The sequence below is a fragment of the Anguilla rostrata genome, chromosome 16 (assembly GCF_018555375.3).
Source record: "Anguilla rostrata isolate EN2019 chromosome 16, ASM1855537v3, whole genome shotgun sequence".
Lineage (NCBI taxonomy): Eukaryota > Metazoa > Chordata > Actinopteri > Anguilliformes > Anguillidae > Anguilla > Anguilla rostrata.
Genome location: NC_057948.1, coordinates 31,263,011 through 31,282,644, shown reverse-complemented (window position 1 = coordinate 31,282,644; position 19,634 = coordinate 31,263,011). Strand labels below are relative to the sequence as shown.

General features: G+C 48.4%; 1 protein-coding gene across 1 annotated transcript in view; it reads right to left on the bottom strand.

The window, feature by feature from the left end:
• The window catches only part of LOC135241711 (ankyrin repeat domain-containing protein SOWAHC), a 144,124-nt gene that overhangs the window by 46,371 nt on the left and 78,119 nt on the right, over positions 1–19,634 (bottom strand). Inside the window, exon 6 of the mRNA XM_064312315.1 lies at positions 15,198–15,320. Within this exon, the coding sequence (XP_064168385.1) occupies positions 15,198–15,320 (123 nt within the window). The remainder of the gene's footprint in view (positions 1–15,197; positions 15,321–19,634) is intronic.

The window sequence follows — 19,634 nt, the reverse complement described above, 5'->3', positions numbered from 1 at the left end:
ATGTGTGTGTGTGTGTGTGTGTGAGTGTTTCTGTGTATGTGTGTACATGTGTGTGTGTGTGTGTGTGTTTTGAAATAATAATTACCTTGCAATTACAATCTAATTACACAGAATATTGGTTTGGGTTTCGGTGTCACATCTGCAGAGGAGAGTGGCGCTCCTCGGCTACAGTAATTAGCATGGCTCCTCCGTCGCGCAGCGGCGAGTGTTAATATTTGAAAGCGCACTTCAGCCTCCACTCTCCCGTGGATAAATAACCCTGGGCGAGCGGATAAAAATATCAGAAACAACCGCGACCGGGCTTAAAAGGGAAACGTGCGACGGTTCACACTGAGCAGGAGGCAGGAGGACGCTGGGATATCTGGAGCCTCTCTGAACATTTGGAGAGCGTACGTCCGCTCTGTTTGTTTGGAACTCCGCGGTGGGTTCCTGTTTGTTTTCTCTGAGGTTCACAGGCTACACTGACAGAAGCTAGAAAACGAGAGCAGCATCCCAACTGCACCGGAAAAAAACCTCGCGCACAAGTCGTGTCCATATGCCATGTCCAACTCGCATTCCATCCTAAAGCAAATGTTATCAATGCATATGGTCAGTAATCATTTCATAGCTTGCCAATTGTGGAAAAGTGTTCATGGATATGGTCATTTTTTGACTGTGGAAAACAATTTTGTCCGTTTAGAAAAAGATGTTTGCTCAAATATTCAACCCCATGTTAGCTATATCAAATTATTACCACTGCCATGGAGCTATATCAAATTATTACCACTGCCATGTGACAAAAATCATTTTTGCACAAATTTGAAAGATAATAAACATGTTAATTTTTTTTTGTAATCAAAAACAAAGCATTTTTCAGGCAAGCACTGGAGTCTGTTCAATTATTTAAGCACAGACTTCCATCCGAAACAAGCTCAGCTTGAAGCAGACTGCAGATGCAAGCCTATTGTCGAGCACTGAAGAACAGTGAGCGGCTGCTCGGTGCCTTCTGAAGAAAACAGACTGGTGTGGCGGTCCAGCATGCCCTGCGCTGATGGGAGCTCTGGGGCCAGCGCAAGGAGCTGATCAGTATCGCGTGCTCCGGGGGGGCTCGGCCCCAGAACCTCCGGGAGCGGGGACCCCCGTTGTTCGCCCGTTATCAGGGGGAGCCCCTAATTAAAGCCGCAGCGCCCCTTTCCCGCCGAGCGCCCCGTCTCTCGTCACCTGACCCCGCCCGCCTGCGCTCTAAGCTCCGGTAGGACGCCATGGAGACGCTCAGGGCAACGGTGCGGCCCTCAGATAAGACTCGGCGTCTGGAGAAGGAACAGGACTCACCCCCTTGGTTCGCCGACGGTGTTTGGACGAGGCGCAAGGCGCGCCGTCGGGCGGACGGGACGGCAAAGTTCGGGGGGGTGGGGGGGGAGGGGGAAGAGATGGGCAGGAACGAAGGAAACAGAAGTGAAAAACAGAGATAAAAAACAAAGGACCCACAATGCACTCTGCCAGCTGCCATTTTTTTTTTGCACATAAACACTTATCAGCCAGGACTCCACCAGTTTATTTTCCTCCACTGAGGAGTGATGATGTCAGCAGGACCCCCATGCATTGGGACCTGTCTGTCTGATTAGGTTTAACTCATGATTCAATTTGTCGGAAGTGAGCGGGCACACAGAGGGCTTTGAAAAGCCGTTAGATATTAGGCCGTTTAAAAGCTTATATCTTTCTCGCATTCCCCGAGTTCTTTCGAAAATCACCTTACATTACTTTTAAGTTTGAAAAAAAAACGGAAATGAGTTCCAAATAAATCTCATTCAGATTTAGACTTTCAGGGCAAATTGCACTAGCACAAAATATAGCAGGTACTTCAAAACAGGTCCAGCAGATGTAAGTGACAGTTGTGGCACTAAATACCAGACTCTCTAAACAGAAATATTAAAAACAAATCCCTCCGGAACACTAACATGATCTCAATGGGCAGCCATGGAATGAAGGTAGAAGGATCAACAATGGCTGAGTGAAAGTCTGAACAGTATTTTGATGCATCAATATGAGTTTCACTTCATATTGTGAAGCACTGAGTAGCTGAGAGCCAAAGACTGTGACAGCATATTTTGTTTGTCTATTATAAAAATGAATATGAGGGACATCAAGATCCTTCTTCAATATGCTGTGCTCCATTTGCTTAGGCATCCCTGTACTCAAAGCTAGCCTTGAACCATCCATAATTTCTTTCTTTTTGTCCATAATTCTGCTCATAATGAAATTGTGATCAGCTCCTAACAACTAACATAAGGCTACATGGTGTGATTATACACACTATGACACTAGTGAGACATTACACGCCGTGTGTCATACAAAAACCAGTTTCTCCAGTTACCGTATATGTATGTGTGCTTACGGTAACAGTCATGATGAATTATCTCATTAAGGAGTCAGAAAAGCTACACGAAAACCCATTCCAGTACCAGCCGATTCTACGAAGGTGCTCTTCATCCCTAGATGTTGCACCTGGTGTTGATCTTCCACACAACATCAACGTACACCACACTGATGAGAAGACAGAAGAGCGCATCTTTCCGCTCCGCACAAAGTGCAAAAGTTGACACTGACGAGGTGTGAGGAGCGCGCCTACTGGAGGAGTGTGGGGGGATGAAAGGCGGGCTTAAGTTGGGTTGCATAGATTTACATCCGCAGCAGGGCTTTAGAGCCACCTACTTCCAGCTTAGGACGGACTTTTTGAAGTTTGGGATGAGCACGGGGCGATCCCGTCGCCAGAGTCCCGTTTGATTCTGGCGGGAGTCTGCCTTTAATCCCCTCTCCCGTTCTCACCTTCCGCCTGATCCACTGCGGCCTCTTATCCGAGCGGCCGGGATCATTATCCACCCCAGCTGAGGGGGGCTGGGGGTTGGGTTTCCTTCATTAATTTCCCTAAGAAGATTAGAGAGTGCTTGTTTGTTGTTGTTTAAGGATCTGATTTCCCTAAGCCTTTTGTTTTTTCAACTGGTTTACACTTTAAAGACCTCGATTGAATTTCAGCGGTGAGGGATCGACTTGACCCGCCAGCAGGCCTTAGAAAAAAAGAGACGCGGAGGTAAAGTGGAGAAGTTTAAAAAAAAACAAATAAAAAAAACCTTTAAATTTACTTTAGCTCTAAGGCATGGTGTTAGCGGCAGGAGATGGGCCCGTGACGCGAACGAGCCCATCTCTACAGCAGCAACATTAGTCCTCCTGACCCTATGGGATAGTCACAATATGCCTGCAGCGGAATACAGGAAGAACAGCGTGTTTCAGCAAGAGCCCCTGTGTCCACACGCGTGGCCCCCGCGCTGTAAATCATGAGAAACGAGCTACTGAAGTAATGCAGTCAGCTGGCAGGGTTCATCTTGGCCTCCTCTGGAAAACGGCGGCTGTTTTTTCAGTCTGAATTTGGACGGGAATCCGTTTCTCGATGATCATTGCGGCGTTTTGGCCGCTCTGTCTTCGCGGCGTGACGTACCATTAATAAGGATCCCTCTTCCCCCCGTCTGGAGTCCAGCCCCTCTTGGCAAGCGGCAAACAATTTATCTTAATGCACTTCCTCGCACTTCATTATCGACTATTAACTGCAGTCAGCTGAATATCGCGCGAATCGATGCGCCGTTTCAATAAATGCAAATCAGCGACAGATCGAACAAGAGGGATTAAAATGTATACAGTGCAATTCAGACAGAAGCACAAGCACACGGTACATCTGCACACTATTCAAAGGGGAGGAAATGAATGCTATAGTCAATTGCACAACAAACAAAAACACACACAACTAAAAGCACTATTGGTACGCAGGTTACTCTTTGTAGCAAGTAGGGAGTAGTGTAGTGTAATGGTAAGGTTAAATAGCTTTTAACCAAAAGACTGTTGGTTTAAATATCAGACAAAGGAAATGAAATCTTTGCGTAAGGGATTTTTACCTGAATTGCTGTCGTAAACAACCATGAATAATTAAAAAAATGTAAACTAGTTATTGCTCTGGGTTACTTCACCCTCAAAGCAAATGAATAATTTACCGAAACTGGTAACTCCTGTAGTTAATACGACACATATTCCGACAGATAAAAGGGCACTTTACTGTACGACATGAAATTACTCAATAATGTCCTCACTGCTGAAGCATGAACTCCTCGGTCTGCGGCATCAAAGGAAGACTGGTTTGGGATTTGTTAACGGGACCTGTGGGCGGGGAGAACGGGGGTTGCTAAGGGGGTGACGGTAAGCTACGCTGGGGCACACACAGTCCTCTCACACGCTGTACTTACGGTGACAAAGTCCTGAAAGCAGAGAGCCAGGAGAAAACACAGCGGATGAGATGAAAGAGCAGAGGACAGTTCTAGCTGGAGCTGAGGGAACAGTGTGGATCATGATGGCTGACGCAATGGCACTGCCAGACAGCCACTGCCCTGCCACTGGAAGACACCGCTGCCGCACAGTGTAAAACACACACCCCAAACACACTCCCCAAACCCACCATATCACACCCCAAACACACTCCAGACCATGTGCCACCATCTTCCAACTGTCGACATTAACATACATAATTACAAATATTCCTGATATAGACAATTTCCCTTGTACTATTTTGGAATTGGATAGGTCACAGGTCAAAATTTTCTTAATTTGAACTGCCTAAGAATAAACAATGTAATGGACCTGATGACCTGATTAATGAAATTATTTTCTGGACAGGATTAGAAGCTTTTTTATCATTTAAGTTATTCTATTCTGTTATATTATTCTAACTATTTGATGCTCACAGCATTAGGTCAAAATTCAATTGATAATTTGGATTGAAATGCACACTAAAACTTGCTTTCCGTACCAATATAGCGTGTGATAGGTTTTTGGCAAATGCACCAAACTGTGAAGGAAACAAGAAAAAGAAGATTGATTAATCACTGTTCAATACAGCTTACATACTGCATGAGCGATGGGATTTCAGCTACTAGCCACTGAACAAACCCAGTAAAAGCACCTCGTTCCATACTGCTCGGCCTGGATGTCCACTAGACCTGGAAGGTGAGATGTATAGCGCAGAGGAGAACAGCTTGTGTCTCGGTCAAAAAGCCTTATGCTTCGTCTGCAGATCCACAGGCCTCTGACTGCACTGATTAACATTGAGAATGAGCGGTCGATCAGACACTTCTATGGTCCCCAGTATCCTTCTGTGGAGGTGTTCGAGACCAATTGAAGAAATTCTCTGTCGTCTGGATAGGGGGCTATGCGGTATGCCTTGTTACCCAGCGGTGATGCCTCTCTAAGAGTGCTCTCAAGCCAGCCCTGTTCTCTGAGACACATTACTCTCTCCGAGTCAATCCTGCAGAGTCATTGCCATGGCCGCCGCACCCATCCGCCGCCCGCTCGCTGTCCCGACGTCGAGTTTGTTCTCTTCGGCTCCTGCTCCTCCGGAGCGGGACTTCTCTAAACTCTCGGGCGAAACTTGACGGTCGGCGTTTCACTACTAAGTCGGGTATCAAAGGGAACGCTAATTAGCTCTTTTCACACTGAGAGGAGTGCCAGCCGGATATCAGCCTGTGGCTAATCCAGTTAGCGACCGGGCTCTTCCAGTCCAGCATCTTTGCCCTCACACTGAATCTTCACAGCAGGGATGGTGACTGAGGAGTGTAATGCAAGTGCACATTTGATGTGGTTATGAACAAGTACACATAGCCTGCTTAGCAATCTTTATATTTTCACTCCTACAGACCTCTTCTTCCCTTAGATGAGGCACGAGAAATAAAAACAAATAACCCTGATTATATTTTTAAAAAACAGCTCTCCCCTCTCTCACAGATAAAGTACAGTCAAGGTTTCGGGGGACATAGTCCACTCAATGATCAAAGTTTAAACTAAAATTTAATTTGCAGACTAGCTGCAGCCGTACAGCTAATGTAGCGACATTGCTCGCCTTACAGCTATTTGATACAGCTAAGTGAGCTAGCTACTGTATGTTTACCGATTCAGTCAGTCACATTTCCACAGTGCAGTTTACGGACACGGCTCTAGCTAGCCGCAGTGTGACGGCCCCGCCTGTGTCCTCGCACGGGTTTCTGATCCCGTAAGCTTCGCTTGTTTTCATACGTTTCGGGATTCAAAAAAATGGTAAACGGAAAAAAAATACATCGCCCGTCAAGACACAGATAAAATGTGGGGGAAAATAGTAGCACGGTTACATCCACTGACACGAAATTGCTTCAGTTTATTTTTATTTCCTGTTTCTCCAGCTCTGCTGTGAGTGGATGGCAGAAGTATATTTAGTCTATATAACACACTGTAGATTACTGCTGACTTCCAAAGAGAGCGCTGCATTATAAAATGTTTAGAGAAAGAGGTCCGCTAACACGCCTGTTCGGAGAGGTGAGCTGATGTATGTAATACTGCCCCGTGAATAAGATGCATTCATTAACAGCCATTTATCAGGAGGATTTACCTACAGCTCGTTTAATAAGGGAAGCTTAGCACCCGGCTCCTCCAACAGGTCTGCCATATTTTGGAAATGTCATCGGCAGGGAGAAGACCAGCCGGAATCACCGCTCTGTGATGTCAGAGATTAGCGCCGACGCGCTCCGGTATGAAAGGCCGTCTCCCAGGAGACCGGACGGACGGACCGCTAACCGCTAACTCCGGAGACCGGAACCTTCTATCTGCGCCACCCCGTTCGCACAATTAATCCGACAAAGCGAAAATGTAATTGATTGATAAGGGCTTCGGGCGCCGGGCAGGGAACTAACCTTCCCGCTCTCGCGTTTGTCTTTGAATCCGGACGGCCGTGGCGGACGCCATCAACCCCATCAGAGGCCGCGCCGGCTCTTATCGGGGCGCGGGATCAAAGTGTAGACCTTTTGAGCGTCGTCATTATCGGGCCGACCGGACCCCCCACGTGAAAGGGCGCAGCTAATAGGACTGCATTCGAGTGTCACGTCGGGGCCGGGGGGGGGCAGCCAGGCAGATGGAGCAAGGCCAAGCTTGGAGGTCAAGGTGGATTTTTTTTTTTTTGTGTTCCTTAGAACAACGTTTGGTGGCAAATAACAGCAGGAACCTTGAAAGGGGATTTACGAACCCACAGAATTTCCATGAATTCTTATATTGTTAAGAATTCTGTAACTGCGTGCACACACCATACAGTGAAATTAAAATAAACAAACACATGTATACACACACACACACACACACACTTCTGCCTAGAATCCTCTCTATGACACAGGTAAAGGAAGCACGCTGCATCACTGGGATAAATATATCCTGATGTGACCTGCGAAGGACTTCAGCAGGAGAAAATCGATCCAAAAACAAGACGATAATGGTCAGCTATTTTGTCTGATGAACAATTACGGAGCCTGTCTTAATGCACAGGTACCTCCCTGACAGCGGGCTGTAATCCTGTTACCGGGGAGAACAGAAAAGGTGACGGCACAGCCTTCCCGAGGAGGGCCAACGGCGGCTCCTGCAGCATCATTGATTTTGAATATCGTTAGGTCAGCAGAAAACGTCCTGTACCCTACACACCGCCATTTCATTGACCCGCTTTGCACTGACTGCTTAGGAGAGGAAGCTTTGACTGGCAAACGAAGCTTCTGCACACGTGTGTCCAGTCCTCTTTCTCCAGTCATCTGCATCTACAGAATGCATCAGGCGCTTGCGTTGATGTGCATTCAATACACGTTTACATTACTCTGTGTGTGTGTGTGTTCGTGTTTGTGTGTGCGTGTGCATGTGTGCGTGTAGGTGTGTTCGTGTTTGTGTGTGCGCGTGTGTGTGTGTGCATGTGTGTGTGTGTGTGCGTGTGTGTGTGTGCTTGTGTGTGTGTGTGTTGTGGTGTGTGTGTGTGTGTGTGTGTGTGTGCAGTGTGTTGTGTGTGTTCGTGTTTGTGTGTGTGTGTGTGTGTGCGTGTGTGCGTGTAGGTGTGTTTGTAAGTTCTGTGTCCATATCTGTCCATGTGTATACGCTCATCGGGCTAGATCAGCGCGTGTGTTTGTCTGTGGCTCTGCCCATTTTGTTTGTGTATGTGCAGACATTAGGAGGTGGCCTCCCGGTGCTGCTGGTACGAGGGGGGGGCAGTTTACCCTGCTGAACCCAGCCCAGGCTGCCCGAAACGGGCCCCCAGCCCCCCGGAGCCCCGGCAGGCAGCGGGGCCCCCTCGTGGAGCGGGGCCTAATCCAATCAGATCGCGCGTGCTGTGAAGCCGGGGAGGAGGGTGGCGGCGGCGGCGGCGGCGGGAGCCGGAGAGGCCCTCCGGGCGACAGCAGAGAGGCTCCCCCACGGCCTCACCCTACTGATCCTGCAAATTTGGTAAACTTCATGGAAATTTAATCAGAGCCGCTGCTCTGGGTTCGCCTGCAGAGCCTCGGCCCGGAGCTGCGAGGCACACATGCGATGATTTACAACCAGGCGCTCGCTCGCTCTGTCTCTCTCTCTGCCCCTCACTCACTCTGTCTCTTTGTATCTCTCTCCCTGTCTCTCTTTCCCTCTCTTCCCCCTATCACCCTGTCTCTCTTTCCCTCTCTTCCCCATATCTCTCTGTCTCTCTGTATCTCTCTCCTTGTCTCTCTTTCCCTCTCTTCCCCCTATCTCTCTGTATCTCTCTCCCTGTCTCTCTTTCCCTCTCTTCCCCCATCACCCTGTCTCTCTTTCCCTCTCTTCCCCATATCTCTCTGTCTCTCTCTCTTTGCCATCTCTCTGTCTCTCTCTCTCTGCCCCTCACTGACGCTCTGTCTCTCTGTATCTCTCTCCCTGTCTCTCTTTCCCCTATCTCTCTGTCTCTCTTTCCCTCTCTTCCCCCTATCTCTCTGTCTCTCTCTCTTCGCCATCTCTCTGTCTCTCTCTCTCTGCCCCTCACTGATGCTCTGTCTCTCTGTATCACTCTCCCTGTCTCTCTTTCCCTCTCTTCCCCCTATCTCCCTGTCTCTCTTTCCCTCTCTTCCCCCTATCTCTCTGTCTCTCTCTCTTCGCCATCACTGTCTTTCTTTCTCTTCCCCTCACTCTCTGTCTTTATATCTCTCTCCCTGTCTCTCTTTCCCCTTTCTCCCTGTCTCTTCTCTCCATCTCTCTCACCGCCCTCTCTCTGACTCTCTCTGTCCCATGTTCTCTCTTCTCCTCTCTCTCTCTGTCTCTCTCACCCTCTCTCCATTTCCCTCTCTTCCCTCCGCTCAGTCCCTGTTACTGCCACTCAGGAAGCAGCGGTGTGAGCAGAGAGCTGGGGGTGGCTGGCTGGCTGGCTGGCAGGCAGCTCAAGCCAATACGGACTGTGTACATCCTGAAGGTAAACAGTATCTGGAGGTAGTCAGCGCGTTTTCTCTTCTCTCTTCCCCCCTTCAAAGGGCGCTTCAGCACCGCTGTCAGACGACCCGACAAAATGCTTTGAGTTAAAAGAGCTGCCCTTCTCGCCTTCAATCGCTGCCTTCTCCTCCTTGTTCTTCCCTGGCCTTTGCTTTGCAGCTCCCCGTTTTATTTCATTCCACGGCTAGCGTTTCGCACCCCTGCCAAGGAATAATTAAAAAAAAGCCCGCCAACAGTCTCTTTATTCAGGATAACAATGACCACCGGGGGCAAGTGCCTGCATATGAAACAAACGCATGAAGGCTGCTGTAATAGAAACTCAAACTGCAAATAAGAAACCTGCCATTAAAATGACTGAAAGAGCTAAGCAGAGCCCATAAAGATATATTTAGTAAGTCTAATTCACACCAATCCTCCTGCAGCACCAGGTATATTTAGCAGCATTGCAGGAGAGCAGGAGGAGTGTGTGTGTGTGTGTGTGTGTGTGTGAGCGTGTGAGTGAGAGTGTGTGTGTGTGTGTGTTTTGGGGAGGAGGGAAACTGTCTGACTGTGGCAGGGTGGGGGGTGGGACCAAGCTAATTAACAACACATGGGGTTGTGAGGGAGAAGATGGAGGGGGTGGACAGAGGGTTGAAAGTGAAACTTGGGCAGCAGGGTCAATAAATGCTGAAACTGTGGGTTGCTGGGGAGGGGGGGTGAGGCAGTGGGGGGCGAGGGTGGGGAGAGGGGGAGCTGGTTAACTCTTTGTTACAGGGCTCCACGATGTCCTAGGATTATACTACAGGGCCAACAAGCCGACATAATCCATCCGTGCATGAATTTCTAATTCATTTCTAATAATGGGTCTATAAAGAATTATGAATCATGAAAAAAAACAAAAAAACAAGTAACTTCCCTGTGCTTCCAGAAAATCACTCCCTGTTTGAGACACAGCACTGAGCAGGAGGACACACCTCTTGCTCAGAGGTGACAGAAGTGGACGGAATTAAAGGGGAACGACATGAGAGACGTTCTTTATGCTCCTCAACATTATTCTCCTCCAGTTTCCGCCAAGACTCCTCGGCAGATAAAGTATTCCTATCGTTCGCCCGCGAGGGTGTGTTTTTTTTATTATTTATAAGTGAACGATTCCTCGATTCATTATTTTTTTAACGCTCCTTTTCTTCTCTATCAGCTCTGGGTGCGGAGCAGGGCCCGCTGAACGCCGGCCCTGAGCCAGCCGCCAAGCGGTGAGGAATTCTGGGAGCGCAGGGGGGACGCTCGGCTTTGTAATTTCATCCTTGAAATTCGTGATTACAAACAAGACAACTTTTTTAATTTGCTCTTTTGTCTGGATTCCCCCGGCTGACAGGCTACGGGCACGAGCCAGGCCTTTTAATCAATCACCTAGATAATCAAATGTCACTGACTATCTGCTCCATGTAATTACTTTTGCAATTAAAAATCAATCTCCAGTCACCCTGTCTAATTAGAGGGATGGGCAGATTTTCATCGAGATTGATTTTATAATAAATATTGACTTGAAATGCCGTAATACCATCATATTCTTTCATTTTCATTGTGCGGTTAAGAATAATAATAATAAAAAAAGAAGAAGAAGATCCACAAACATTTGAAGGCTCGTGCATACGGGCTGAGGATGGGGGGGGGGGGGTTGAGGGGGGATGGTTAGCGGTTAGCGGGTGGGTGCAGATTCTCAGGGAAAGGGGGCTGTGTGTCTTATCTCCTCCTGCTAATGACAGTGCTCAACTGTCCTCTGCGTGAGGGCCTAATAACCGGAGTGACAGCTCGCAGTCATTAAAAGAGCGTTTGTCGAAAACTCCGCCTCATAGAGGGAGGCAGAGTAACTGATGGCGCGCCATCGTCCACTGGAATAAAAAACAAATTTATACCAGTCCTGATAATGATGCAGGAGGAGAACATCGCCTTTTAACGCGATATTGACAGCCCAACGCGCGTTATCGGGAGAATCTAACGCCGTCCTCGCGGCGCGCTGCGTCCCAGCGCTATACATCACCACGGCTACGGAGCGCCGATGACAGAGAAAATAAATAAATTAGAGTAAATAAGAGACGGGATGTTCACGACTCTCTCTCTCTCTCGTGCTTTTTTTTTTTAAAAAAGGGATTGTTACTGTATGACGGACAGCTGTGTCCATCTTAGACAACATCGTAATGACATGTCTGCCCGCTCCTGGGGCCTGGCGCGCGCAAGCAGCAGAGTCGCTATCCTGCTAGCGCCGCTAGTGCCGCTAGCCCCGCTGCGCACCTCTGTCTCCCTTCGGTCTTCAGGATGGACTGGCGCGCGACTGACAGTGAGGTAACGAACACCCGTAACGAAGGGAGTGTAACCCGCTCTGGACCCCCCCGGGCCGGCAGAGCCGCTCCGCAGTCTGTGAGAGAGGGGCCCCACGGTGCAAATTCGGCTGTGGGGGCCCGCAAATCACAGGGAGGGCGAAAGGGCTCCATGTTGCATCACAGAGAACATATTGGACCCCCAGGTGAACAGAACGCCTCCTCTTTCTCCCACAGGTGAACCCGACTGAACCCGTGAGAGGAGCAGCACTCCACACACACTCATCTCAGTGACGCAATCAGACAGCTGGGTGAGCAGCATTGGGCCACATTCTCTTATGGAGATCCACACTGTACTATGGGATGACTGACAAAGCCTAGCATACCCTCCTCAAGAACACTGGGATCAGCAATGACTATTAACAGCACTACAAATACATCGCGTAAAGTGGCTAAACAATCAAACCATAACTTACCAGGACAAATATACAGAAAGAATGTTGATACATTGACCCTTTAAATCTAATTATAAGACAATACTACCTTCTCACATGACCAGGTCAAACCATTGAACTTTCAGTATTCATAGCAATCTAACTAAAGGCTTTATTTGTTTGACGACATGTACTCCTCAAAACCAGACTGAAAAAGGAAAAAAATTTATTATATTTTTTTTTTAAAGAGAAGAAAATGACAAAGAGCGACAGAAAGCGAGACGGGGGCGTTGAAATAATTACAGAAAAGAGGAACTCGTATCGAGCGGGAAGGGGGAGCAGGGGGGCAGAAACAAAGGCCGCGCGGCGCGACGCGGCGTTCCCTCCCTCTCTCTCCCTCTCCGCCTCGTCTGATTGGCGGGGCCCTCCCACCGATCACATGTAGGATAGCGCCGCGCTCGACGCTTCCCCCGCGCGGCCGCGTAATAAGGGCAGCACTTATCGCCCCGTTCGCCCCGGAGCCAGTCGCAAAAAGGAAATGAGAAAAGTCCAACGACGCCGCCGAGCGATTAATCATCATAGAGAGGGGAGCTGTCAAATCAGAGGGGTCTTTTCAGATGATAATGCTGCCCGGTACAATTTAGGCTGATAGGAATTTGATTTCTTTTTCACCTCTGGCAAATAAAAAAAAAAAAAAAAATAAATAAATAAATAAATAAATAAATAAAAACAATGAAATAAATAAATAACAACGTCCTTATCGAGTTAAAGTGTCTCGATCAATAGAGTTCCTCTCCGTTGTTTCAGAAATGGTCCCCCCCCCTTCCATTCCTGCATGAATGCAGTATTATATTATTATTATACAGTCTGCTGTGTGTGTTCAAACCATGCACTCAGATAGTCCGCACTAAAATAATAAAGAAAATTTGATGGGTATCAACAAGACATGCATTTGATATACATGAACAAAATAGTTACACACTTCTGTTTATGCATTAACTTTGGTTGGGCATTACTGAAATTCTGATTGAGGAGCCTGAGGCCCTGCCTGTTTGAATGATAATACACATTCTTTCCACAGCAGTAAATTCAGTTTAAATTGAATACCTGGGTAATCTATATTAGAGTCTGTTTGCCATTTAGAAACGCTGCAACTGAAACAATATTCAACTGTTCAAAAAGCTGCAGATGAAATTGAAGTTTGAGGCTTTCCTGATTAAAAAAAGCTACCTGAAATTCTGAAAATGAGTCTGGAACCTGAATCTCTTACTGGGAATATTCAAGAATCAGCTTTGTTCAGAGTCTAAAATCCTCCTGTTGACCACAGTAATCTGTTTGGCATAATATCAACAGTCAATTTCGATGGTAGACAGAGGCTTACCTCGTCATTTATCACCCCCACAAAACCTCCCACACCCCTATAATGTTTTTTTAATACAGGCAAGAGCAGCCCAACAATCCCCATATTGCCCGTGACAGTCTGTCAATGAACAGCCTTTCAGAGATCACCCTCATAGACCCAATATGCTAACTACAGACAGGAGGGCACCCCAGGGGCACTGGTGAACCAAGGAAATACTGTCAGTTGCAATATAAGTTAATGGAGGTTTTTAAAACCACAGTTTGTGCTTTAATAAACTCTTCAAACTGGTTTGAGTTTTAAGAATTACTGGTGTGTGAATAGTAAGGTGCTGGTATGTGTATGCATGCATGCATGCATGTACACAAACACACCCACAATTTTGTCACTTTCTCACTTTGTACTCAGACGTGACAACAGTAGCGCTACCTCGCTAAAAATACACACGAGCATAGTGTGACTCTAACCTCCTCTAATCCGTAACCCTGGAGCACTGCTTTGGAAAGGGCCTCCTGATGTTCTCTGTTCCCCTCTGCGCTCTGTGTGCTTCTGAATGGGCAGAGAGAGAGAGAGAGAGAGAGGCTCACTCTCCAGGCCCCCGGCCAGGCCACCGCTGTGCACTAAGGGTCCCATGGCCCCCCTCCCAGCAGGACGGGACAGGTGCAGGACACATGTATGCTTGTAAACAGAGCTCAGAGAGACAGCTAGAGATACAGCACTCTCCACCTCAACACAAACCAAACACAAAGGGCTTTGTTTCAGCGAAAGTTTACGGTGCGGTCCGCAAAAACACTTTCTTCCTTCACACCTGCCGCACACTATTTAGCCAGCTTTAACGTAACGACTAGCCAATAATTTAATCAAATCATTCCACTTGAACTGTTACTTTTCTCTTGAGGTCATTATGAAGTCATTATCAACTTCATGTCTGTCTGCATGAGCACGTTGGAATTTCTGTTTTTAACAGCTTGAAGATGACTTCATATGTCGGTTCATCCATGGCTTGGCAACCACATCCCAGAGAAGCGAACCAAGCAGTGCAGCTCACTGCAAGTAGTCCAAACCCTGTCCTGTCCCTTAAGAAACTATTCATAATGAACCCATTACTGCAGCTGAAATCTATTACATACAGAAGGCACCATAATTGTAAATTCCAACTACTTAACATTTTGTGAGATTTTCCCTAAAGTTTTAACACTTTAATACTGCAGGTAACATGCAGTTATAGCATTGGTCACAGAAATAATCAAGGCACATAAGTTCACAATAGCCTATTCAATTTCAACTGTGCAATAATGACAGTGTGTAGATGGAGTAGGAAAGCTGCTTAGTCTCTTGCTGTAAGTGAGTCCTTCCAAAAAGCATGACCTACACTTCCAGAAGGAGAACACAATATCGATGGGATAACCATTGCAGACTACGGTATTCACATCTCTGCACACACACACACAAAAACACATGTGCACGCACACACAGACACACACGTGCACACACACACAGACACACAAGCACATGCACGCAAGCACACAAACGCACACACATGCACGCCAACACACACACACACACATACACACACACACACACAGTGTACTACACAGAAGTAGAGAAAAATTCCACGGCACACAATTTATTCTTTTGCAAAACTGCATCACCGGGTCATTTACTAAACAATTAGGCGATTCAAATGACAGATTAAAGCCAGATTGGAAGTGACTGCAAAAGCGGGATAATGTTTCCCTAATCAGCTCGGTCTAAGAATGCAGATTGTGAAATTTTCCAGCTACTTCCTTACGAAAACGCATTTCACTTCTGATTAGGCCTGATTACCTTTTTGGAGGCGAGGGTTGGGTCCTGGCTGAGGAGTTGGCGCAGGGCGGCCGCGTCCCCCACCGCCGCCAAGCGTAGCCACTCGCGCTCCAGCGGGTCCAGCTGCAGCCGCTGGAACAGGGACTGGGGACGGGACGGGACAGGAAGTACAGGATCAGGCAGGAAGTGCAGAATCATAAAGATGTATTAGGAGGAGAACAGGCCGTTCGGCCTGCACAGACTCGTCATTCGTCAATCCGTAAACGATCGGACAGGAAGTACAGGATCAGGCAGGAAGTTCAGAATCATAAGGATGCATGAGGAGGACAGGCGTCGCCAGACAGCTCGTCATTCGGCAATCCGTAAATGATCGGACAGGAAGTAAACGACGGGTCAGGGGGAAGAGGATCACGCAGGAGGGGGGGGGGACGAGAGGAAGAGAGAGAAAGATCCGAAAGGAGGGAGAGGATTGGACAGCGGGAACAGGATCAGACAGCAGGGGGAGGAGAGGATCCGACAGGAGGGGACGGGATTGGAGAGGACGTAACCGCACGAGAAGACGGAGGAGAGCAGAGACAGGAAACACAACGCAGAGACGAGGGAATTACTATCCTCAAACACGAGACGAGGTGGGGACCATCCATTACCCAGCCGTGATGAATGAAGAGGATGCTGAATTTACATCTGGTACAAAATTCCCAATAAAACCGATCCTTTGTTAAAGCGTGTAGTGGATTTGAGGAGCAGCATTACAGGAGGGTTAAACGCAGAACAGATGTAAGGTATGAAACACGGCCTGATCAAAGCGCAGGTTCTCGGAGACAGATCGGCCCGCAGATGATGACGGATGGGTCTCGGCAGGGTTGTAAGCGGCGCGGCGATGTAACGATGTGCTAGTGAAGGGCCCTGGACCGGGGGGGTAAGGGGGGCTGGGGGGGAGAGCAAACGTCCGACTTCATCGCCGTGATCCTGCGCAGGAGCCGGGGCGATTAGGGGGCCGCGGTCGGACCAAACGGGTCGGACGACGTGAAATTGATTTCGCAAACAGCTCAAGGGATCACCTTCGCGATCTTTTGGTGTGCCTTTCTTCCCACCCCCCCCCCCTCCCCCCTCCCTCCCCCCAAACTCTCCCAAGGCTCGCAGGCTCAGTGGGATGACATCATCACGCCGCACATTTTTGCCTTTATCTCTGAGAGGTACATTAACCGTGCACTTGGACTTCTGCGGAAAACGAACAGAAAGGCATTCTGTGGTAATCCGACAGAAAAAAAAAGAAGAAAAAAAAAACACCAGAAAATTTATCTTTCCAAGAAAAGGCTCTTTTAAGACAACTCCGGACATGCTTTGTGCAAATCCACTAACCCAATATTGCAAGACTTCAGGCCAAAGTGAATTATGTCGGGCCTATACTAATCTGAGAAGTTTCAGCACAGCTGAACTTGATTGTAGCCGATTTGAATTCATACCGATTTTATTGGCAGAAATAATTTTACCACAACTCTGTGTATGTCCTAAATATTATCTTCAATTACACCAGTATCATAATGCTTACTTCCAAATAATTATGAACTATACCCTTACCCCAGGGGAACACAAGCCATACAACAACACAATTCTGTTAATGAACTCTGTACAGTAGACTATGTCTAGTAGAGTTGTTGCTAAAGTGCCGATTTTAGCCGTGAATCTTTGTCCCGTGGCCATTCCTCAATGTCACGGTCTGAAGGGAAACAGACAGAAGTACACATGTCTGCGCACTAACTAAGTGAACTGTGACCAGAAACACTTCAGAAGCGGAGGGGGCATGGGGCACAAGGGGGCCATTGTTGAGTCTGATGGCGTTTGGGGGGGGGGTGGGGGGTTGGGGGGGTAGGGGCGCTGTGATAATTTGATCTGAGTCCCGTTAATAAATCACTACGCCATTACTCGGGGTTTAGTATCTGTTTATGCTCCTACAAATTGAAACCCCTATTGGTGGGGGGGCGAGGGGGGGGGGGCGGTGGCGTGGGGGCTTTGCCGCGGTAACGCACCGGGGTCGTTCCCACAATTAGTTCAAGGTGGAGACGGGGCCTGGCCATCCTCCCCACGTCCACAGCCCCCCCCCCTTCCCCATGTTTCGTCTCTAACCCGCTGCGGTGAAGGGGCACCGACACATGCAAGCAATAAACCCCAAAGGCCAAAACGTCTACTGCAGGCCCCAGTCAGAGTCACAGGAATGCAGAACAAAACTATAAAATAATAATGGCCACAGAAACGAGGTGGGGGAGGGGGGAGGGGGGGGGGTTACATCTGCGAGAGAGGAGCGGGTATAACATGCGGGGGGGGGGGGGGTCCGCGGCCGTGCCCTTCCCTGACCCCCAGACGCGCCGTTAAAGGCGAGGCACGCCGAGCGGCGGACAGCGGCCCCGCAGATCAAAAGGCTGGCGGATGGAGGGGCGGAGCTCTGTGTGACCCGCACCAGCCTTAAGCCGAGCCTCATAAAGCGAGGCGGGGGAACGCGTCATCGTCGGCGAGAACCGCCCACTTTCCCCCGCGTAAGGCAATCAGAGGGATAAACACTTTTAAAAAAATTTTTTTTACTGTGTTGATAATAAAAGATGTCAGAAAAGAAAACGAACTGGTCTTATGCATCATCATGTGATTTGCTCTACTTTTAATTTTTTAATACCGTTAATACCTTTTTGACAATTAGAAAAAATAAGTACAATTAGTACAAAAAAACTGTCAATAACAGGGCACAATATTTATACAGTACAAGCTTTAAACATTTCTTTCAAAAGACACAAAATTGTCATAAGCCTGTCGCCACAACGACATAATTCTATCAAATGAAGCTAATATGAACAGTAATATCTGTACCAGCAGGACTTATGAGTTTTGATCAAAAGGCCACTTCAGTTCAGTACACTCCACTGAAAGGAAATGTGAGCAATCAAAGGCTTCATATTACAGATAAAGCTTCTGTGACTCACTGACAGGATTTCTCTGAGCTAGGAGAACAATGGGAGAACTTCACAAACACTGCATTAAAAAAAGGAGACAGGAATGTAAAAACCACGAAACATCCAGCCGATCTCCTCTGAGGAAACGGTCGCGTCCCACAATGCAACAGGACAGGAAACGCCCGCTGAGAGGGCAGGGCTCTCCCCGGGACCCCATTAGGAGAGGCGTGAAATTAATAGTGACATCATGTTGCTTGGTCAACAAACACGGGTTGATTGATGAAGACAAACGACCCGGGCCAGTCACAGGTTCTCCCTCAGAGAGCCCGTCTCCCCCCCCCCCTGACCCCCCCGCCCCGCCCCCCCCAGCTCCGGCACATGAAAAGAACGCGGCGGACTCTCTGGCGGGATCTGGTGTCACCGCTGTGGGTCCGGACCCGACCCGGGGCTCGTGTCAAGACTCCCTGGTCCATATTTCTCACAAGTTAACCGCGTAGCGTCAAGCGTCGACCAAAACGGTCCGAAGAGTCATTTTTACAACACAGAGCTAGTAAAAACCAGAGAGCGCCAACCCCAACCCAGACAGCTGTGGGGGGGGGGAGGTCGTGCTCTTTTTCTTAGCTCCTGACATTATTTCGCAAACATCTTTAAATATTTAATGCCGTGCGCTTCAGAGGTGAGCGTGGCAGATTCTAAAGTCACGCCCCCCCGTATTACAAGGTGATCCCGCAGGAAATGCCACATCTTCCATTTCAAATCAGCAGTAATGGAGTAACATCGCGGGATCCACGCACCAATACGCAAGGTCACCTCTTCATCAGAAAGCCCCGTCTTAAACAAGGATATTGAATATCATATCCAGGATTTGAAAAGAAGGGTTGGGGGTTTGGGGGGGGGGGCTGTTTAGTATCGTTAAAAAGCCGAAAGTGGGCTGAAGGCAGCGTTTGTTCTGCGGGCGTTTCGCTGAAAGACAAGGCCGACCGTAATGAAAATGAAACGCTCAAACGCAGAGAGAGAGAGCCGGCCTCTGGGCCGGGCGAGCCGCCTGACGCAATCTGTCATATCGCTCCCTCCCTGGTTTGAGTTTGAGTTTGAGTATCGCAGTCTTTCGCGAGGAATGGAGGGGGGTGGGGGGGGTGGCGACTTTTAACATCTCAGGACGATGTCACATGCTGTTTCGGTTAGCCGGAGAGGCATTACGGCGGGGTCCCTCCTGGTTTGGCGTGTCAGGCAGGAAACGCAGAGCGGTTCAGACAACCCGTTTATCTTTGGAAATGGGAATAGCCTTTATCGGGGGGGTGGGGGGCGGGGGGAGATAAGTCAAGGAATTAGTTCATACAATAAACAAGGGGGGGGGGGGGGGATAACAACTAATAAAGCAGATAACGATCTCCACGCTCAGCGAATCGGCGGAAGGCGTCGCGGCGGCGTCCTCCAAGGCCGCGGAGAGGCCTGGAGAATCTTGAGTTAAGCTGGCAAATGAAGGCCGCTGCTTAACAAGAAGGAAAATTGTCCC